Genomic DNA, 23,939 nt, shown 5'->3' with positions numbered 1-23,939 from the left:
CTACACGCCTCTCTCTCTCTCTGTGTCTCTCTGTCTCTCTGTCTCTCTCTCTCCCCCCCTCTCTCTCTCTCTCTCTCTCTCTCTCTCTCTCTCTATTTATCTATCTAACGACTCTTTGAGTCATTTTCTTGTTATTCTTTTTCTGATTTCTTTAGATTAAAAAGCAAAACAAAAACAAAAACAAAAGAACAACTACTAATAATATGCCTACTAATAACAGGCTACCGATATAATGTGTGCGTGCCGCGCGCGCGCGCGTGTGTGTATGTGTGTGTGTGTGTGTGTGTGTGTGTGTGTGTTTTCAATGAAATTTGATGTATCGGTCAGGTATATTTATAGAAGGTCCTGCTCGAGAGGGGAAATACCGACAAGTTCCCTCCGCTTCTCCGTGGTTCATAGTTTTATATTTAAAGCGTCGTCACGCGCTAATAACTTAGAGTAACGAGAGTGGTAGGCACCTGGTGATTTGCTATTGTTACTGCTGTCGTAGTGCTTCATGATTGCAATGGTAACCCCCCGGGCTCCCCCGGTAGTCAATTTGTTTGAGCATACATACTCCCTGTGGACCTCCTGTAATTTGATTTCCACAAACATAATAAAAATCACCCTTGGAGATCCACCCCCCCCCAAAAAAAAAGGGGGGGAAAGAGAAAATTAATAGGCTAGAATCTAGAGAGAAAAAAAATTCCGTGGACCAAAGTTGCCTTGCATAGGGCATAATCTTGAAGTACGAAACAGTAAAACAGTAAAACAGACACCAACACTCGAACACGCGATAGATCTATAAGTCCTTTTACTTTTGGGCCAGCCGTTAACATAAACTTTTTTTCTTCTGACCTCTTACCGACCCCGCCTCACGTTTCTTGCCTTGTCGTTTGTTGCCCCCCTCCTCCCTTCCCCACAAACTCACCCCCACCCCCCTTAAAAAATATATAAATAAAACAACCCCCAAAAAGTACAACTTTTAAAAAGTGAAAATGAGAAACTGTCCAGAGTTATGATCACAGAATATACAAGTTTTCTCATAAAACAAAATTGAGTCAAACGACAGAAAAGAATGATCCTGAAACAGCACCTAAACATAAACTGCCGAGATACATCATAATATTAATGGCTTGGACCAGTTTGAAAAAAAAAGATCTTGCATTCATTATACAGCTCGTAACACACACGGCTGAAGTACATTATAAGCATTGACTCTGTTCAGTTTCATAACAGGATCTTGATATCTGTGTTCGCTTGATTCCCTGCTGTTCCACTTTTTCAAATCTCAATGACAACAAAACAATATCCAAAACTCTGGACAATTGATAGATACCTGTGCTCAAATAAATCTTGTGAAATATTAAAAAAACAAAAAAACACAGGCATATTTCTTTTGTAGGAACATCAAACAAAATGACATTACACTCTATAAACACCACAAAAAAAACCCAAGAAAAAAGCAAACTTATCAGAACAATAACAAGGAACAAAAATTCTTTTGTTCATTCCTTTGCGTAGATAGAAGCACATTGACACACAAAAATGGTAATTGAGAGCTGGGAAAAAAGCAAGAAATATAAACAGAAACAAGCCCCTCAAATCACCGTAAAAATGAAACATAATCCGGCAGAACAAACTCAAATATCTCCTCTAAATTCTACAGACATCATTTGAGAGATGGAAACTCATTAAACTTGACGTCAAAGACGAAATATTTTCTCGGAAGTTCTTTTGATTTTCCGATGTTTTCTACAGCAATAGAAATCTTCTAGAAACACAAAACTGTAGTTTTCTTTGAGTCAGCTTATTTCAAGCAAACAAATCAATAATCAGATAGAGATTTAGAGAAAAGACAAGGACGACACTTAAACGTTGATGAAGAGGCTAGGGGCAGAATTACTCATAGAATTACTCATTAAGTGTAGGGAAAAGCAGGGGTGGGTGGGTGACCGGGGTGGGGGGGGGGGGGTACACATGCAGGAGGTAACAACAATGAACAGAAAGAAGGCCATGCCAAGGTGGGGGGAGCATAAAAAATCTGGACAGTTTGTGTAATAATATACAACAGAGCTGAGCATCGGGTATTGTAAATGGCGTGATGATATAAGGGCGACCTTTCTTTGAAGAATGTAAGTCTTTAGCTTACAGCACCAACTGTCTAAACAGTGGGAACTAATCTCCATGTAAGTCGTATTTAGAATAGCTTTTTGGGGGTAGTTTTCAAACCCCCCAAAATTGCTTACAAAAATAGTTTTTCCTTTCAAAGACATACAAAAAGCAAATTAATCAATTCTTGGTGCATACAAACACAAACCCAAACACACATGTGCGGAAACACACATACGCGTGCGCACACACACACACACACACACACACACACACACGCACACACATACACACACACACGCACAGAAACGAACACACAAACGCACACGCACACACACACACACACATTATGTAGTCTCTGATAAGAAATGCTGCCTTGTGAGCACTGATAGTGCATGGGTGAGGGATGGAAATGTGAAACAAAATAGGTAGCAAAATTAGAAAGTAAATTCAGGGATGGGCAAAACTCTTTTAAAAAAACAGTTCTTAAGGTGGAAAATGGCACAACTCTGAAGTTAAATTGCAAAAAAAAAACCGAAACCCCCCCCCCACAAAAAAACAACAACCAAAACAAAGCAACTTCTGGGATTTTTTCCTGGTTACAGCAAAAGAATTTCTGGATTTCGGGAGAACCCACAGAGGTTGTATATGATAATATAACACAATATATTGCAAAAAACCCCAAAAGCCCATCCCTGCAGCAAGCAACACAATCGAGTTACCTTCCCTGCCCGCTGAGACGTAGGGGGCTCAACAAAGGATACCTGTGTTTGTGAGGTCAGTGTCAGGGTTAAGAGGTCATTCCACATGCTAAAGGTCAAGGTCACACATTGATATGAAGACACAAGGCCCAGAAGCTAATCAAATGCGCTGTAACATCTCTCACTTTTCATAAGAAATAATTTGTCATGTTTTGATGGGGTACAAAAGTTGAAGTATCACAGGATGCATCATACTCAAATACAATTTCAAGAAAAAGAAAGAGTCCAACCAGAAGATACAAAAGTTGAAATATCACATGATGTATCATACTCAAATATAGAAATAGCTTCAAGAGAAAGAGAGAGTCCAACTATTCAGTAAGAATATCTTGGTGATGATTTTACGGCCATGAGTTACAAGCGCCATAGAAAACAAAATCCAAACTATAATGCAATCACGTCTTGAGGCATGAGACAATTTACAAAAAAAACCCCAACAACAACCTTTTCATTACATACTCCCAATATAAAAAAGTCTAAAGGTAGTCATGTTTTTATGTTGCGTCTCATATGTTTTGCCCTGAATGAGTTAAAGAATGAAAATGGCAAACCTGTGTGTTTTATTTTGAATTTTTTTTGGTAAGAGTTTTACGGGACTTGCAACACAATTAGGTAATATAAGTGCTGAAGATTAGAGGTGTTACAAGGGAGTAACAATCACAAAAAAGAAGGAAGGGAGACAAAGACGATAGATGTTTGATAGTAAAGAAGGAGCAAACCACACTAGAGCACCCTCCAACCACCCACTTATTTTGAATGTCATGCTATTGTAAAGTTAAAGATCAAGTGAAATACTACTTGTTATCCCACCCTTTCTATAAGCACGAATGACAAAGTAAGTCGCTCGCCTTGGTAATCATATCACTGGGTGACCCAGACAGCCTAAACTGAGACAATATCAACATGAGAGGTGAGACGGTGCAAGGTGAGGGGATGACTTTCATGGTGGAACATATTGTGGAGGGGGGGGGGGGGGAGGAGACAATTCATACGTCTGACGTAGGAGAAACTTTGACAGAACTATTTCGTGAATTAATGACCACACAACTCACCATATTTTTTTTCTTGGTAAATATTTTACACCCCTATTAACACAACTTACACCATTCAGGCAGGCTACTTTGACAGGGAAACGTAGCTTTTTTGAGGGAAACGTAGCTTTTTTGAGAGCATCTGAGCAAAGGAATGAATGGAAAACCATGATCGCCGATGTCTGTCGCAGATCTGGCACTGGATGACTTTGACTTCGCCTGTCAAGGCCAAGCTGGGCAGACTGAGTACAAAATCCCACAAAAAGAAGGACAAAAAAAAATCTTCCCCTCCCCTTTCATTAACTAAAGTCACATTTTCCTTCAATTTTACGATTCACATTATCTGGACCCTCATGGGAAAGACCATCGCGCACGCTGCATTCATGCCGCTCACTTCGGATAGACGACAAATCCTAATTCACAACAAAAATGACAACAACACTGGGACAACGCAGAACAGAGACCACAGAGGTCAAGGCCACACATTTTTCACAACACGTTACGGAAAGGGGGGATGAGAGATGGAAGCGACAAACATCTATACTAACGATGTAACTAAATGATTCCATCATCAATACAATCAGGGTACAACATGAGGAAGAGGTGTGTGTGTGTGTGTGTGTATGTGTTTGTGTGTGTCTGTGTGTGTGCATGTGAGCGCGTGTTTTGGGGGGGGGGGGGGAGGGGTCGTGGGGGTATTTGTGGTTCTGAGTGATGAGAGATGGGTGTAACAAACATCTACACTAACATCGTAAATAAATGACTCCATCATCAATAAAATCACAGTACAACATCAGGGTGAGGTGAGTGTGTGTGCTCAGGGGGAGGGGGTGGTGGCGGTGGTGGGAGATGAGAGACATACTATGTCAAGGACCGGACAACTCAGTACACCAACAGGGGAACACTCTAAACTCACTAAAGACCCATTGAGCTAGAACACTTTTAAACTAGACAAAATTTTGACGTTTACTGCATACGCAAAGGTGTACAAAAACTGGCAATGTACAAGTTGGGAAACTAAAGAAAAGAATTAAAGTTAAAAAGAAAGGACTTCACTGTCGCCTCTACAGACACTTAGGGATGGTGGGACCACAATACGGCATCCTATAAATGGCCACTATCGAAGATAGAAAATGATGTGCAAAATCTTATCGAGGTTGCAGAAAATTCAGGATACCATCATCCCAATAGACACATTGCTCCAAAAGACTAGTATCATTTATAGTACAAGACTGTGCAGTGCACTGACAAACCCCACGAGCTTGAGAACAGCGCACAATAGTGCAGAGAGCCTTAAAAAAAAGTTAAAAGCCCAGAAATTTGGGACAATGATCAGCAAAGCCATAAAAGTCTAGGAAAACTGGGGAGTTATTAAGGTCAGACAATATTTCAAGAAGGTTCTGGAGTTCAGACAGATCTTAATTCTCTTTGACTTTGGATAAGAAACTGAAAGAGTTTTAAGTTTGATTTCTGCAACTCTGAGCTTCCATATATTTATTTTTCTGCTGTTTTTATTGCAATGATCATTAGTGAACTCAAAAGCAGACATCATATGGCAAAGAGTGAGATAGATAAAAACCTGCACAAGTTTCGAAATCTCCCTCTTCTCATTCCAAAAATTAAAAAAAAAATAAGTGTAACCATCCCAGATAAGAAACCCCACTGACGCATGCTGAAAACATCACAGGATGACACAATGAGGAATGGCGATGTTAGTAACAACAAGACATAACATGACAAGAAACAACACAACATCATGGTTTGACAAAATACAACATGGCAATAATCACAAAATGACTCCACATCATCATACCAAACGATACAACATCACCACAAGATACAACATGAAAAATCCTCCATAACACAACAATAAGGATGTCCGACGTCAAAAAACATGACATGACATGACACAACAAAGCAAAGACGATGTCAAAGTATGACACAATACGACACAACATGACACACACACACACTGCGACAACACCGACCTGTCTCGTGACAGTGTCGACAGCTGTCGTTCTCGCCACCTCCGTCATTTCATGAGTCACAAAAGGCTCGAAAAATCTCTGCAGAGAGAAAAAAAGTCAACAGGTTCTGGAATTTCACTTCAGTTAAAGTTCAGAACCCTATTAGGCACAGTAAAGGCCATCTAAAATGCACTTTAAGTTATAAGTCACTTAAGCTGGATATACTTTCAGCCAAATAACCACTGCAGTTTGACAGTTTTGGGGCATAATAAATCCCTAACAACACCAAGTCCAGGCCAAAGGGCTAGAACTCAGATGGCCACTGAATCGGAAAAGCAAAATAAAGTAACAACACAAAGACTATTACAGCTAACATATGAAAAACAGCTATAAAAGGAATTGGTTCTACCTCTAAAAATCTGGTAGGGAGTAAAAATATTTCAGGAAGGACAAGAAAATTTAGACCCACTTGGAGACAACTCGCAACCATCTGAGAGTTAGCCAAGTTTGCATTCAGCTTTACCGCTGTCCTGCAGCCAAACATTTAAAATTCACAGTAAAAGAAACTGTCAAAATGCATAACTATCTTCAGTTTATATAATTCTTTAGAAGTGAAAAATATCATGACTACAATCATTCTTGAAAACCCCCCCTAAGTAATTAGCTTGTACAGACAATTATACTAAAAATACATTTAATCAATTCATAAAAGGAATACAATTAGATTTGAAATTATGAAATTTTTGCGCAATGGAATGAAAAAACCCAAAAACAAACTGTGAACACAAAAATGTTACAATTTATTCTTCTGTGCGTCTCAGACATCATTCTTCACGACCAGCCTCTCTCTCTCCGAGCTACTTGTGACCTCAGTGCTTTCTTGTCGTACCTCCATTTTTTTTAAACAGTGAAAACAGGACTTCTTCTTTAGCTCACTCGTTGTTATGAACCATTTTCACTGTTACTAAAAATGGAGATACGACAGAAAGCACCGAAGTGGCGTACTCACGGTGATCTCCCAGTAGAACTTGCCCAGCACCACGGCCTGTATCTGTCCCAGTCGCAGACGCACGCTGTAGTCCAGGCCATTGGCTGCCGACAGTTTGTTGTCCTGGCTGGCACTGGAGGATTTGTTGTACTTGACCAGCTGGGGGGGGGGGGGGGGGGGAGGGAGCACAAACAGACACGGGATCAGAGAGGAAGTTTTGATGACCACAATGATTCTAAAAAAATTAACGTCTTGAAAGTGTTGAGCTACGACTGCAAAAATTTTAGTAGCAAATAAATGAACACACATTTGTAAAGTCCACAAATACATGAGCCCAGCTGTTTTGGACTGCAGGTGGGCAGAAGTTTAACGGCACATGGCAAAGGTGTATAGCAGTTCCCTCAGTCTTAACCTCAGTCATTCCCGAAGAAGACTTTATGACAAAATGTTGGCCCGTTTCAGCTCCAAAATTCTTTTATTTGTAACACACATTGTTATAATCAGTCCCCTTCTTACCTTTAAATCAAACAGGCTGTCATCTTGAAGCATCAAAATCTGAGAAAAAGAAGTTAGAACAAGCATATCTTAATATACATTCACAAAAAACAAATTTAAAAAGTGGATAAAAAAGTAAAAGTATCAGCTTTTAAGTAGAAACTCAATAAATACAGGAATATAATGATGCCCATGTACGAGTCACAAATATTGACTTAAAAAGGATTCTTCAATGCAAGAAAAATGGACTCATGAATGTTGTTAGGAAAATAAATAGGAAATCAAATACACTGGAAAGAAATAGAAAAACAGCATATCAATGGCCTCGGGTGCAACTATCAAACTTTGAATTTACCGCTGAAGCTTTTAGTTTTAAATAGCATAGAAAAAATAAATCCCATTTTACACCATGTCAATTTATATCCTTGCCATCAGGCAAAAACAAAAGAGCTAAACAGTTGTGAGATCAAAGTTTCTATGTCCAGCAACTAGTTTTAAAAAAATCTTTCCTTCTCCTACAAAAAGTAATATAACTGTCTTCACCAAACTTTATTAGCTTGTGCCCAAGACCATCAACATATCAAAATCCCCGGAAACCATCCTTCCTTCTGGAGAGTAAACAACAGTGTAAGGAGGGAGACACAACAACTATATAATGTTTATATATGTTTACATTTGGGTAGATGGCGCCAGCTGTGCAGTCTCGGATGCTGAGATCTCGGAGTCGGGATCGGACGATCATCTTGGCCGGTCGGGCTATCACACTGCCCTCAAAACCTGGGGGAGGAAAAGTTTATCACTTCAGTTACCACAGGATGCTTGAATTCAAATACTACTACTCATAACTTTTGAATTTGTTATGACTACAGTTGAACTTGCTCTAACGGCCATCTGTTCTAAGGAATCGTCTGTGCAAACAACTACTTCACATTCCTCCTGTTGCTTTTTTAAATGTTTTAATGAAACTGTCAAAGACATCCACCTGTCTAAGATAACATTATTTTCCTTGACGATAAGTGGCCATTCTGGACAATTTCAACTGTTCTTCTTTTTCTGTGTTCACAACAGAGAGCAACCCTCCTCTTCTTCCTCCAAAACTGCACCTGCTGCTCCTACCAACCATCACCTTCACACTGCACCACTTCCACAACAACCACACATGGTGCTGCTACTACCTACCACAACCACAGTCACTATCAACAACCCCCCCCCCCCAACTTCCAACAACTATCACGGTAAATGTTGCAGCTGCTACTACAATCTACTGTAAATAAAACCATTACTCTCTTTACATCTTTCTTTCTCTTTCTCTCTTTATCTTCCAGGTACACCAGAGAGCACAAACCTTTGACCTTGAGTTCTGCCAGGCTGTTGTCCGAGTCAGTCAGTTTGACCGTGAAATTCTCCAGCTCAGCTGAAAAATTCACCTTTGTGCTGTTTAGCGGTAGGCCATCCACTGAAAGAACAGAGAGGGATGAAGTGACTTCAACTGCACAAGTACAGAAAGTATGCTATAAACAAAATGTCTCAATAATTGGCTCTTAGTACATGAAACAATACCCTTCTCTAATGAGAGGGAGGGAGAAACAGAGATTAATATAGATTGTAAAGTGCATAGAGCTCGCTGTTGAGCGGGAATCTGCGCTATACAAATGCTATCTATTATTATTTTCAAGATTTATAACAAGTAACAGTCATTTCTACCATACCAGTGACTACAGAGACCTGAAAAATAATGATATAGTTAGTTATGCTATGACCATGAAGACATGTCCAAGGAAATGATGAAGATTATCCCTCACCCTGATCTGTGATGTTCACGATGCGGTCAGTCAGCGAGGCCCGGTCCTTGAGGCTGATGTCTGAGTTGGTCATCACCGTACTGCTGCTGGTTTTCATATCCAGGTTCTGAATACTGCAGGTGGAGTAGACACAAAGCAACAATACATTTAGGGTATTGATGGTACCTTCTTTGGAAAAGAAAAAAGAAAAAGAGATGTTTTGGTCAAAGATGGTATCTTCTTTGACTAGGAAAAACATGAACAAGTCCAAAGTCTTATACAAAATGCATATTTCCTATAAACTGATGTATTTTGAGGTCTTATCATGGTAGCCAACATTCGTCTTCTTCCCGTGCCAAGACTGAATAAGAGATTTGAGATCATGGTTTGACAACCATTCCTCTGCTTCCATTTTCTATTAAAAAAGAAAACGTTTGTACCATTGTCTTCAAAAGCCAACTGTACTTTACTTTACTTTTTACTTTTCCGATCCAGCGGCCATTTGGGTTCTAGCCCTTCGGTCTGTCGATATGGCAAAGAATTGACAGGTTTTAATCAGCTGTGCTTTGTCGCTGTACAGAGTGTTTCCGATGTCTGGGGAGGCAGGTAGGTAGGTGCTACGCAGGTAACAAAGTGCTGGGCAGTTAAAGAGGTGGTGTGGTACTGTTTCATCCTGGCAGTCGCACAACGGGCAGTCGGGTGGGGTATCCTTGCGGATCGTATTAAGGTAGGAATTTAGTGGTATGTGTTGTGTTCGCAGGCGAAATATCGTGACTTGACAAAAGCCAACAAAACACCTCAAATTATAGCACACATTGCAACATTTCAAATAATTTATTTGTCAGAAAATACATGATTTAACACACAAAATACCTAAAAATATTTAATAAAAAAAAAAGTGAATATGCACAAGTCCTTACATCTGACTCTTGCCCTGACTACAGACCTGGAAAGAATTCCCTGTGCAAACACGTTGAGGTAGATCATGCTGGACTGGTCAAACAGTGCAGACATCGACTGGACCTTGACCTTGATAGCATGTTCCACGCCCCCATAATACGTAGCAAAATCTGGACAGTCTGCCTCAACCTGGGAAAAGCAGAAAAAGGGATGTGTTGGTTCCTTTTTGTTTTATTACCATAAATATGTAACTCCTACCCATTATAAAGTAAAACTATATTGGCACACATTAATAAAAACTACAAAACTCTCCAAAAAGATGATTTAATTATGCAATCATAGACATATATATGTAGATAGAAACACAAAGAAAAACAGCCACGCATTTAAAGACACCAATAAAAGACAAAAGCATTCTAGCACACACAGACACACTCATACACATACAAACACATTCTCACGCACGCGTGCACACACACGCACACACAAACACACACACACACACTCATACACACACACACACACATCCAGCGACAGACCTTGCGGTACATAACAGAGACCAGGTTGCTATTGCCAGCGGTCAGCGTACTCAGAACCTCCATATACTCCCCGGACTGACCTGAAAGAATAAAAAAAACCAAAAAAAAATTAGACATGTGATTGGTCATTTAGAATGGTGGAGTATCATTTATTCTAATAAGACTACATTTTTTTTTCTTCTCTTAGTAAGCGTTTCACAGCACTTGCAACACAATAAGATCATATAAATGCCGAAGATTAGATGTTATTATTTTTCTTTAGTAGAGGCTTTACGGCATTCGCAACTGCATAAGGTCATATGAGCGCCAAGGGGTGGATGTCAAAAGAGAAGTCCTTACAGGGAATCAGACTTACTCTGCCCACCTCTATAGCTTCAACAGCACAAAGTCTACTTCGACTATCAAGGCACCCCAGAAATACCGGGTCACAAGAGTGTGACAAACATACAAAAGAAGTAGAGGAAAATGACGATAGTAAGGATTAGGAAAGAAAAAGCAGCAGTTCCCTTTTGTAGTTCAGGCACAATTATGAGCATGACATTGTTGAATCAGCCCATTTACAATTCTACTGTGCATAAGAACGAGAAATTCCCTTTGGGAATGGCCTAAAGACACTTCAGTCAGTGGCACCGCCCTGGGGGGGTTAAGATTAGATGTGTTACAAGAGAGTAACAAACACAAAAAAGAAAGAGGGGAGATAAAGATGATAGACCTTTGATAGGGAAGAAGAAGCAAACCACAACAGAGCACCCGTCAACCACCCACTGACAGGAGTGTAAAAGCTCTGCAGTTAGAAAGCAATTCAAGTGTATAGGTCATGAGACCATGGACAGACATACAAGTTCCTCCACAAACGCTCATATATCAGGTTTACGAAAAAAAATGAGCAATTCAAAAGAGTGTATTTTTACTTACTCTGTACATCAGGGTCAAACAGAGTTACTCATGAACCCTGCAACAGCAACAATATACACACTCAAAGATCAATACGCTCACTGACCAACACACTCACTGACCAACACACTCACTGAACAACACACTCACTGAACAACACACCCACAGACCAACACACTCACTGAGCAACACACTCACTGACCAACACACTCCCTGAGCAGCACACTCACTGACCAACACGCACACTCACTGACCAACATGTATCTTGTCCACAAGCTGTATCCCGCCCAGCGTAGCGTACGCCGTGTATCCGTGTACGGTGAGAGCTGAGTCGACCTTGAGCCGATCAACGCGGAACATCAGGTACGCCTTCTCCTCTTTGTCCATCTCCTGGAAGACACAAAGAGGACAAAGCATTGGGTCAAAGACAATGACTGGACAAAGCATTGGGTCAAAGACACAAAGAGGATAAAGCATTCAGGCGAAGGTTATCACACGGACAAATGGGACATTATAGAGGCTTAACTTCAAATTATGAACTTACAAAAATGGTGAACTCACAATTTTGCTGAAATTCACAATCGTATTTAAATGAGTTATAGAGCTGAAGTCACAGTAGGAAAGCTTAGGCATACATACAACTGCAAACACACCGCAACAAAAACAAATACACACATGAACACCAGCAGTTGTATAACTTGTTTGTGTTGCTGGTGCTGTAAAACTCTTACAAAAACACGAACATCAAAACACCTTCCATATCCCCACATCACCACCCACTTCTCACATCACCTTCGATATCACATCCTACATCCCAACATGACCTCCCACATCCCTACATCATTCCCCCACACCCCCATAACACCTCTTTCATCCTCACATTACCTCCCACATCCCCACATCATTTCCCATCCCCTACATTCCCATAACACCTCTTTCATCCCCACATCACATCCTATATCCCCGCACTACCTCCCACCTCCTATATCCCCCAATCACTTTCCACCTTCCATATCCCCAAACCACCTCCTTCATCGAAACATCACATCCCGTATTACCACATCACCTCCCACATTACTTCCCACATCACTTCCTACATCACCTCTAACATCACCTTCCACATTTCTTTTTTTTAATTAATAAGATGAATATTTGGAATAATTTTCTTTAGTCAGAACACAACGTTTCATGCTACTGTTGTATGTTGTACTGTATTGTAAAGCGCTCAGAGCCTGTGTACTTTATTCGGGGTTGAGTGCTATATAAATGTCATTTATTATTATTATTATCCCCAAATCATATCCCACACCCCCACACCCCATCCCACGCCTCACACAACTGACCTTGGACAAGTTGACCACCAGCTCCCCCAACGACATCCTCATCAGCATGTTGATGGTGTTGGCCACAGAGGCGTTGTCGTCCACCGGCTTGATCACCAGCATACTGGAATGAGAATTGTAAATGTTTTACGTCTCTGTCGACACAATTTGGATTACACTGGAGGAAGTCAAGTGTGAAATTATTGCATGTGTGTGTGCGAGTGTGCGTGTGTGTGTGTGTGTGTGTGTGCCTGAAAGTGTGTGTGTATGTGTGTGCATGAAAGTGAGTGTGTATGTGTGTGTATGTGTGTGCATGCAAGTGTGCGCATGTGTGTGCGTTTGTGCATGAAAAAGTGTGTGTATGTGTGTGCATGCAACTGTGCACATGTGTGCGCGTGTGCGTGTGTGTGTTTTGATATATTTGTGAGTGTCTAATATTCAGTGTGTGTGTGTGTATGAATCTGTATGTGTATCCATAGCGAAAACACACATGACATCCACCCCTGAGAACACAACACAGGCCACAATCTCACAGCCAACAGTTACGTACTCTGACAGTTTGTCCAACTCTTCATCTGAGTAGTCCGAGGCAGAGTAGAACGGCTCATCTCCTGAAACAGAAGAGGAAAAAAAAAATGGCTTAAGTTTTATTTGAGTAAAGAGAAGAACATTAACACCATAAATATCAGAAAGAAATCTAGAGAAATGTTGATTAAAGGCACAAAAAATGAAAATTTTCAGTTTCCAAGGGCCCTCAAGCTATGGAAGTCACCAAATTTTGGCAGCCATTTTCTCACTAATTTTACCTCTGAAACCAGGCTAGCCCCCTCACCTTCAATTGTAAACATTATTCATCTCAACTTATGTTCACGATATATGAATTTTTTTAAAATCGAAAGATAGACGAAAGAACAAGCTTTAACACGATATCAATAACTCAACATGCCTAAAAATTGACGAGTGCTTGATTCCACTATGTCGTGACACATTTTATATTCTAATTGCTACATCACAAACAATGGTAGTCTATAATTATCTTTTCTCTATTCTGAGAGACGAACGAACAGATTTGCAGTCATACCTGTAGTGTACATCAAGGTCGGAACTTTGCTCTGGGACCTGCGGAAGGCCGAGTCCCGTCGGTCAACGACTTTACGTCCCAGGACTGACCTTCGGATGGTTCTCAAGGTCACCGGGTCAGGGTCGATCTGAGCTTCGGAGATATCCTGGTGAACAAGTTTGGTTTGATGTTTAAGTAATGAGCAGTACATTGATGCAATGACGATAAATAATTGAGAGAAAAGTGGATAGAAAAGACAGATGAAAAGGAAGAAAAGACATGAAAAGAAAAAAAGGAAGACTTATCAGAGGCACTCTCCAACTACCAGTTTTCTGATGAACAGTTCAGAAAAGAATAAGTGCATAGACTGCGTATGTGTTTGTTTGTTTGTTTTTTCTAACCTCAAAACACAAGTATAGACACACACAGACACACCCACCCTCCCACACACCCACACACCCAACCACACACCCAACCACACACACACAAACACACTCACCAGGTGTATAGGTGCGAGTGCTGTTCCACCTCCCATCCCATCCACCATATCCTCTCCTATGGTAGCCATGCTAGTGCTGGTAGGCACCGGAAAGTTCCGGAAGAACGCGGCCATGAGCAGCATACGCTTGTCCGAGATGTTGACCTCGAGGGATGGGACCTTTGCCTCCATCTTGTGTCTGTGGAAGAAATGGTTTACTTTCTTTACTTTTTCCGGCTTGTGTTATCTTCTGGTGTTGAGGGGAAAAGCAAACATCTTTCTCTCGTTTGTTGTATCGTCCGCTGCATGGTTATATGGTTTTTATTATTATTGCCAAATGTTTCTCTGACCCCCCTAAAGAAGAAATAGCACCAGACGAAAATAAAGGAAAGCTCTCAATATTTGAAAAAGAAGGACTGAATGACTGAAAGAATGAATGAATGAATGAATGAATGAATGAATGAATGAATGAATAAACGAATGAATGAATGAATGAATGAATGAATGAATGAATGAATAAACGAATGAATGAATGAATTCAAGAAATGTGGAAAAAAGAATGAACTGTAGAAGAGAAACAAGAGTGCTAGTTGAGCTGAGAGCACCACATGGAAAATGTGAAAATGAATAAATAAAAAAATGAATCAAGGAATGGATGAACGAAATAATGAATTATCAAGCAAGATAAATAAAATAATGAACACCTGCAGAAGTGGGAGCCCCAGGTGGTAATGAAATAGAGTCAATTATACTTTCTTCAGGTTTAAAGGGTTAACTCTTTAGACCCTGAGTTTTTTTCACCATTTTCTGGAGTTTTTTCTGCAGTCACCTAAACCTGGTGCACTATGTCTCATTATAACCCTAAAAGCTTGCCTCCAACTTCTAAATGTCGGAAATAGAGGCTTAATAATTGCTACAAAGCAAGAATCGGGTCGGGAATAGTTCAGAAAAACAAGCCAAAACTGGCACTAAATGAAACGAGACAGTTGTCACTACTATCGGACGCTCCCCGCGTCAGATTAGGAACAAGGTTATTACCGCAGGACGCTGGGACGATGGGGTTTAAAGAGTTAAATATCACCAGTAAAAAGGATTAATCTACATCAGTATAAAGGGTTAAACAACACCAAGGGGAGTGGGACCCACACACCTGGGCAACTGTGTGAAATCCGGCTTGACCGCATTGAAGAAAGTGACCAGCAGCTGGACACTGGGCAGTATGTGGAACTGGGAGTTTGGCTGGATCTGTGCTGTGTGCCAGTCATCTCCGGAGTCGGCCAGAAGGACTTTGACGTCGCTGATCTTGATATTGAACTGGTCGTAGAGGCGGGACTCGATCTCAGACATTGTGGCATCCTGTGGAGTGTGGAGGGAGGGACATTATGAGGTGGTGGTGGTGATGGTGGTGGTGGTAGTGAGGAGGGATAGGGGAGGGAGGGTGGTGGTGGTGGTTGTGATGGTGGCGATGGTGGTGGTGAGGAGTCGGAAGGAGTGAGTGAGGGTAGGGGAAGGTAGGGGAGGGGGTGTAATCAGTTGTTCTTTTTTTGCTGAAAGAATTGATGTCGATAAGCTTTAACGTATTCACAACCACACTTCAGGTGCATCTCCGTACCAAGAGTGCATTCATAAGAAGGAGTATTGTTTTTAAGCCACCTTATGGGGCTCAAGAGATCAATTTTTGAACAATAGGGAATATTGACATTTGTACGCATCTGAACACCCCCCCCCCCCTCAACCCCAATGACTTTCAAAACCCAGTAATGCTAACATTTCAGAAGCTGTGTCAAAATGAAAACGCTTCCAGTGCAAGTGCAGAGACTGTATTTATGTCACAAACAAGTTTTTGCTCAGCAAATTATGGTCCATGCTTTAGACAAATATATATCAACAGTTCATGTTTGATTAAAATATCAGCTGCACATCAACACAATAACAGACAGCTTATATTGAGAAAAAGTAAGACACAAACACGCATAAACATCAGAGGGAAAGAAAGAAAGAAAGAAAAAAGAAGTAGGAACTACTAGTAGCACGCAAAAACCAGCCGCATTCATCAGCAAGTAACATATTATTGTGAAAAAACATTCAGCATTACCTCAAGGGACACGTCCTTTGGCTGCAGTTCGCTCTCAATTCTCAACGTGCCAAGATCAATGATCAACACATTGCCTCCCCTGAGAAACCGAGAAAAACATCTCAAGTAAATGCAAAAATTGAGCTGATAAAGAGGGCAGATGAAAGAAAGGGGAGATATAATAGGGAAACGTAGAAAATCAAAGTGGATAGGACACACATTAAGAAAAATAACAGTAAGCATTATCAAAGAGGTGGTGAGATGGGTCAGAGAAACATAGAGAGGCAAAGAACAATACTGTGGAGAAAGGAAAAGGCAGATGGTTAAAAAGGTTTAAAAAACCCAACACAAAAACAACAGAAAAAAACCCAAGACGAATCTGGATACTACTGGACTAAGATGTATGCCTCAAATGAATTTGGAGATGAATTGCTGAGGGATAGAGAGATAGATGAAAAGGGGGAGAGAAAGAGAGAGAGAGAAAGAGAGAGAGAGAGAGAGAAAGAGAGAGAGATATATATATATATATATATATATATATATATATATATATATATATATATATATATAGAGAGAGAGAGAGAGAGAGAGAGAGAGAGAGAGAGAGAGATAGAGAGATAGAGAGAGAGAGAGAGAGAAGGGAGGGAGAGAGAAGGGAGGGAGAGAGGGAGGGAGAGAAGGAATGAGAGGCTAGGAGATTTAAGGTAAATTGTGTGTGTAGGTGTGCATGCATCCAACCCTTTCTGTCCTTTTCTGTCCCCTTCTGACCCAACAATTTTGTACTTCTAAATCATGTACAAGACATATTTGTAAAAAAGCTGCTACAGCTAAACAGTCTTTCTCTGCCAGTCCAACCAACAACTAATAAAGCCCCACCAGACACAGACACCTGGTAGTGAGCAGTGAGTACTCACCTGTGTAATGTCCCGTACTCTGGCACCACGATGTAGGGTGAGCGCATGTTGAGGGCAATGTGCATGGTCTGGATGGGGAGAGGGGAAGGGAAAGGGGGGGGGGGGGTGAGGGTGTGTGGAGAGAAGAGAGATATATGTCAACGGATTAATTGTACTGTAGAGAAGAACGGGATTGTCGGACAAGGGATGTGGATTTCAAAAACAGATACCATGACAAGATACCCACCCTCACAACAGTTCCATTCTTTATCTCATTTCACCCATTTTGTTGGGGTTTAAAAAAACAATTGTAAAGGAGAAGCACATGGTCACTTTAAGAGCCATCTAGTGCAAGGAAAAAAGTAAGGTAGAACAAAAACACTGGAGGAGAAGAAAAGGAAGGCCTATCCTAAAATACTCAGGACCAAAACAAACGACTATCAAGTAGAAACTGATCGCTACGGTAACACCCCCCCCCCCAGCCCAATACAATATACTCATTTCCACTGGTTCTATCTAGCTCATCTCCCCCATCCCTCTTCTGTTCATTCATTTAGGTTCTATCCCTCTCCATCATTTTGTACCCATCCTCTTTAAAAAATACAAAAAACCCAAGGCGAAACAAGACAAACCAGCCCGATCCCTCCCTCCATAAAAAAACCCTAAAAAAAAAACCCAAACAAAAACAAACAAACAATAAACCATCCTCCCCGGCAAAAAAACCTTCAAAAAAACAAAAAAAAGCAACAAAAAACAAAAACAAAACAAAACAAAAAACCCCCCAAAAAACGACCTACACCCTCTCCACCTCTTGTGGCTAGCCTCAATGATGAACCCTGAGACAACAGACACCATAAAACAAAGAAAACAACAAACAGCAAGACACAAACAGCCAAAACCCATACACCCTCCACTTCTAGTGGCTTGCTTTATCAATGATGAACACTGTAACCAAAGATACCACTAACCAGACAATAAACAAAACCACAGACAACATCCAAAACAAGAAAAACAAAAAACCACAGACACCAAACAAAACAAGAAAAACAAAACAAAACCACAGACATCAAGCAAAACAAGAAAAACAAAACAAAACCACAGATATCAAACAAAACAAGAAAAACAAAACAAAACAGCAGACATCAAACAAAACCACAGACAATAAACAACAAGGTATGTGGCCTGGGTGTGCCCACCCTCACCGTGTGCATCTGTATAGCGTGCTGCAGACCTGCCCGGCTGTACTCTGCCACAGTGGTCAGTGTGTCCACGGCCGCCGTCTTGAAGTCCAGACCCCCCTGGGGCAGCTGGAAGAAGGCTGTCACCTCCGAGATGGAATGCTGGGGGGGGGGGGGGGGAAGACAAAAGGGTGAAAGTTTAGTTCTAGTAAGAGTATTACGGCACTTGCAACAGTCTAGGCCTATTTGGGGTAGCTGGAAGAAAGTTGTCACCTCCGGGGTGGAGGCAAAAGAGAAAATGGAGAAAGTTTAGTTTTATTACGAGTTTTTTTTTTAGTAAGAATTTAACGGCATTTGCAACACAATAAGGTCATATAAGAACCGAAGATCAGAGGTGTTACAAAACAGTAACAAACACAAAAAAGAAGGAGGAGAGATGAGGGCGATAGATGTTTGATAGGAAAGAAGGAGCAAGCCACACTAGAGCACCCACCAACCATCCACTTAGTAAGAGTTTTACGGCACTTGCAACACAATAAGGTCATTTAGTGTCAAAAACATAAACCTGTGGAGCCCTCAGTGTAAACACAATACAAAAGTCTTTGCTCATTGTTATAGACACAAAATGTAACAGTCTTATACAGAAGCTCATTATATATCTAAGATACAAAAGCCTTCACACCTCTTGAAAAACACAAGACTCAATAGTCTTTACACCTCTTGAAAAACATAAGACTCAAAAGTCTTTACACCTCTTGAAAAACATAAGACTCAAAAGTCTTTACACCTCTTAAACACCATAAAGCAGGAACACTGTTGTATCTCATTGTAAAGTATTTATGAAATCAGGACACAAAATCCTTCACATCTCTTCAAAAACAAAGCAGGAACCATTTTACCTCATATTATTGCCTTTACACCTCTTCTTTACAGCTCTTCAAAACCGTTGGACATAAAAGCCTTTACACCTCGACAAAAATAAAGCAGAAGACTGTTGCACCTCATCGTAAACTATACAAAAATACAGGACAAAAAAGCCTCGACACCTCTTCAAAACCCATAAAGCAGGAACATGGTTGTACCTCACGGCAAATTATTTATGAACACAGGTAACAAAAGCCTTTACACCTCTTCAAAACCATAAGACACAGAATTCTGTATATCTCTTCAAAACCATAAGACACAGAATTCTGTACACCTCTTCAAAACCGTAAGACACAGAATTCTGTACACCTCTTCAAAACCACAAGACACAAAAACCTTAAGACTTCTTCAAAACCACAAAGCAGGAACGTGGTCGTACCTCGTCATAAACAATCTCCACCGGCTGCACGTTCATGTTGAGGGAGTAGTCAGCCTCCGTGTAGAGCGGGTTCGACTCAAAGTCCACCGTAAACACCTGGTTCACTGACGGGGCTGGAACACATATACAGACAGAGAACATTTTATCTTTAGTGAACACCGATTTGTGAACCGTGATGACAAAATGAGTTACTTCTCGCAAGCCACAAATGGAGATATTGGCCAAAAATCAACACTAAGGTCAAATTTGTAGAATTTCTATTGATGTCATATTCTTCAGCTATAACATTTCTTTGATTATTTCATACTCATAAATGGTAAAAACTTCACCTATAAGCGTGATGTATCAATTTCCGTACGTCTTGAATCAGAGAAGTGGCTCATTTTGTCGGCACGCTTCACATTTAGTATTAGTTACAGTTTTATAGCACTTGTAACACAATAAGAAGTGGCGTCGGTGGCCTTGTGGTTAGGCTACCGGACTCGTAATCGTGAGATTACGGGTCCAGGGGTTCGAGCCTCAGCTCGGTCCAACGTTGTGTTCTTGGGAAAGGTACTTTACACAAATTTCCTACTTGGTTCGGTCCTTTCGGAGATGGACGTTAAACTCAAAGGTCCTGCCTCTTAAATAACCTAACAGTGTTCTGTCTCTTAAATAACCTAACAGTGTTGATAGGGGCGTTAAACCCATACCAAAGAGAGTAACAAACACAAAAAGGAAAGAGGAGAGATAACGAAAATAGATACTTGAAAGGAAAGAAGGAGCAAATCACACCAGAGCGCCCACCAACCACCTACAACCACAGATTGCACTGAAATAAAATCCCAATTTCAAGATAATAGTCCATCATCATTCTAAATACTTGTATTTATGAAGTGCAGAGGATTTCAAATGGAGATGAACAGTAAACAAGTTTGAAAACCTGAATAATATATTCCTTACTCCTCCCCCAATCCTCAAAACCATCATCATAATAATTTTTTTAAAGACTCTAAATTAGTGACTTTATCCTTTTGTCTCAACATAAAACTGATATAAAATCTACACAATACATCATGTAGTGCTGCATTTTGTACCTGTCGGTATAGGCCAGGCCTTGGGTTGAACAGGAAAAGGTTAAAGCAGAGGAAGATAGGACTAACGCTAACACTACTTAAATGCAATCCCACATCATCACTCATCACCACCATAATTTCTAAAATCATCACTGCTCTCTGACCAATGACTTACATCTATAATCCTGGAATCTCTATCTGTAACAGTTACTTGTCATACTAAGTATGCACGTAATACACTATTGGACACTATCATACTCTCTTTTTTCTATTAATCAGATGACGTCAATCTATATATATAATTGCGAACAAGTGGATGGTTGTTTTCTTTTGCTGAAAAAACTATGGAACGTAGAACCATGAAAAAATTACTGAAGGTAGTTCAAAGACCAAGCTAAGTTTCTATCAATAGGTAAGAACTTGCATTCGCCTAAAAAAATTAGAAAAATAGAAAACACCATTGGGTGTTTACGCTTTTCCTGTTCGTCATTTCAATGCAGTGTTCAATGCAGTGTTCAAGACATAATATTTCGTTATCCATGATATAAAAAATGCTCTCCCGCCAGAAATAAATCTTCTTACAAGCCATCGTAATCAAGTAAGGCTTCAGTTCACTTGCAGTGCGCACAGTACCCACAAAAACTTGACGATCGATTCTTCTGAGTCTGTTCATCGAACGCGGTACCCAGCTAGTCTTATATAAATGGACAAGGGATTAAAAACAGAAGGAAAAGGGTTTAAGGTGTGTACTCACCATACACTCCGATGTCAGAGGTCAGGACAGGGATGAGCTCGTGCTCGATGGAAGCACCTTCAATGACAAAACTTTCCGTGTTGCAGGAGATTCTGAAATAAAAGCAAAGTAACCAATCCATCAACAATTTATCTATAGAGACAGCAGGTGGGTGGTTGGCGGGTACTCTGGTGTGGTTTGCTTCTTCTTTCCTATGAAACATCTATAGTCCTTATCTCCCCTACTTCTTTTTTATGTTTGTTGCTCTCTTGTAACACCTCTGATCTTCTGGCGCTCATATGACCTTATGCAGTTGCGAGCGCCGTTAAACCTCTACTAAAACTGACTAAAACTAAAGACACAGCAGTCATTCAATGTTTACGATACCGAAGGCTCATAGAATGAAAAACCCTCTAATACTGCACCAGTTTAAAACGCTGAAACCGAGGTGAAATTTGTAAAAATTAAAAATATCTTGGCAGCCCAAGAAATACACTCTAAAAATTCATAGAGGTTCATCAACCATTCAGCTATCATATAGAGTGACTTTCTTTGGTATTTACTTCAGTGCAGTGCGTCCATTTATTGTTTAATTATGTTTATTGTGCCTGGTTGCGTCAGTGATAAAAGTTGCCAGCGGTAGTGAGCTCATTCCACGGCCTGGTGACTTAGGTTGGCGACGGTATTGTAAGTGTTAAGTCTGGGTGCTGTTTTAGTGACTTTATCCGTTTGTCTCAACATAAAACTTATATAGAATCTAGGCAATACATCATGTAGAGCTACATTTTGTATCTGCCAGTCTAGGCCAGGTCATGGTTGTGGTTGGTCTTTACGCCGTACCTGAACGCGTTTCCTCCTGGTCGGTTCTCCCAGGTGGACAGTAAGTGGGTCAAGGACACCTGGAGAATCTTCTTGCTGTAGTTGACCAGGGACAGACAACTGCTCTTGAGAATCACCTGGATCTTTTGTGCCACATACTAGGGGAGGGAAGAGGGGGTGGGTATAAGTAAAGAGAAGCACATTCATGAAATAAGGTTAATTAATTAAGGGAAGGGAAAGAGTAAGACAGACAGGAACAAGAGAATCACCTGAAGAGATACTCTGAAAGAGAATGATGGGCCATGGGAAAGATCTGTCTCTCTATGTCATATTCTCTCTGTCTCCCCCCTCCTCTCTCTCTCTCTCTCTCTCTCCCTGTGTCTCTCTCTCTTAGTCCTTCCCTCTGGTTCTCTCTCAAACATACAACAAACAAAAATTCCTCCCATTCATACACTAAAAAAAAAAAAAAGCCACTTTGTGTATGTTGACAAGTGATAAATCGGTTAAAACTCCATTTGAGAACAACAATCTGTGTACCCTCGATGTTTGAATTTGAAAAACACTTCAGCCAGTAGACAAACAAAAACACTTACTTTCTTTGGGTAGGACAAAACTTTTGCGTTTTCATCGTATCCAATTCCTGCATAGAGTTTCTGCTTCTCCTCAGGGGTCAAAGTTGACAGCCAATCTTCTGCAGAAGTAAGAAAAAACCCCCCAAAACAGTCACCATATCAAACGCTTAAGAAAAAGAATACATTCATGTTTTATACCGTTTTAAAATAAGAAACGGTTACATTAGCAGCTTGAATACAGTATCCTCTTTTAAGAACAAAAACCATATTTTGTGACACCGACTCACATTTTCATGACAGTAACGAGACTTGTTATTATGACTACAGTGACATCGACAAGAGAGTCTTTTTGGCATTAAGGATTCAACTTTGACAATGGAACGTCACTGAATTTTGTATTTAGAACTTTTCAAATTGTAATTAGGTGTGCTTATAATCCTGTTGTAGTTGTTTTTTTCAGACGGAATAAAAGAGTCACAAGTGTAAAAAAAAACAACTTACTTTTGTTGGGTTGGTCCACCTCAACCACCTCCTCCTCCTCCTCCCCCCAGATCCAACTGAACCACCCACTCCTCTTCTTCACAGAATGCCGGGCTCTCTCCGGTGCCTCGCGGGCAAACTGGGGATACACACAAACAAATCATTTTTTAAAAAGATTTTTATTTTTAAAAAGAAGGTGATTTTTACACCCCCATCAACACAATTTAGATCATTTAGGTGGCAGGGCCAAAGCCAATGTGTGGTGATAGGGATACAGCATCCCAAACCTCTCTGCTTCTCTTTCCTTTCTCTCTCTCTCTCTCTCTCTCCTACTCTCTCTCTTTCTCTCGCTCTCTCTCTTTCTCCCTCTCTCTCTCCCTCCCTCCCTCCTTCTCTCTTCTCCCCCCCCCACCCCACTCACCTTTGGCTTGGCCTGCTCCCATGCAATCAGTATGTTAGTCACATCCAAACCCTCCTCCAACTGAGTAAGCTTTCCTCTCCTCCCCCTCTTCTCTCTCTCTTTCT

At 40.7% G+C, this 23,939-nt stretch overlaps 1 protein-coding gene across 1 annotated transcript in view; it reads right to left on the bottom strand.

The window, feature by feature from the left end:
* The window catches only part of LOC101849736 (vacuolar protein sorting-associated protein 13A), a gene marked incomplete at both ends in the record, with an annotated part of 94,914 nt that overhangs the window by 63,607 nt on the left and 7,368 nt on the right, over positions 1 to 23,939 (bottom strand). The window contains 23 exon segments of the mRNA XM_013089622.2: positions 2,814 to 2,855; positions 5,872 to 5,949; positions 6,860 to 6,997; positions 7,355 to 7,393; positions 8,007 to 8,110; positions 8,679 to 8,789; positions 9,136 to 9,248; positions 10,061 to 10,203; positions 10,554 to 10,633; positions 11,702 to 11,837; positions 12,791 to 12,893; positions 13,320 to 13,380; positions 13,851 to 13,995; positions 14,329 to 14,506; positions 15,458 to 15,663; positions 16,403 to 16,481; positions 17,296 to 17,363; positions 18,477 to 18,614; positions 19,756 to 19,868; positions 21,565 to 21,656; positions 22,384 to 22,520; positions 22,956 to 23,053; positions 23,436 to 23,553. Coding sequence (XP_012945076.2) covers positions 2,814 to 2,855; positions 5,872 to 5,949; positions 6,860 to 6,997; positions 7,355 to 7,393; positions 8,007 to 8,110; positions 8,679 to 8,789; positions 9,136 to 9,248; positions 10,061 to 10,203; positions 10,554 to 10,633; positions 11,702 to 11,837; positions 12,791 to 12,893; positions 13,320 to 13,380; positions 13,851 to 13,995; positions 14,329 to 14,506; positions 15,458 to 15,663; positions 16,403 to 16,481; positions 17,296 to 17,363; positions 18,477 to 18,614; positions 19,756 to 19,868; positions 21,565 to 21,656; positions 22,384 to 22,520; positions 22,956 to 23,053; positions 23,436 to 23,553 — 2,520 coding nt within the window.

Source organism: Aplysia californica, unplaced genomic scaffold (assembly GCF_000002075.1).
Source record: "Aplysia californica isolate F4 #8 unplaced genomic scaffold, AplCal3.0 scaffold01000, whole genome shotgun sequence".
Classification (NCBI taxonomy): Eukaryota; Metazoa; Mollusca; class Gastropoda; order Aplysiida; family Aplysiidae; genus Aplysia; species Aplysia californica.
This window is presented reverse-complemented; position numbering and strand designations above follow the sequence as displayed.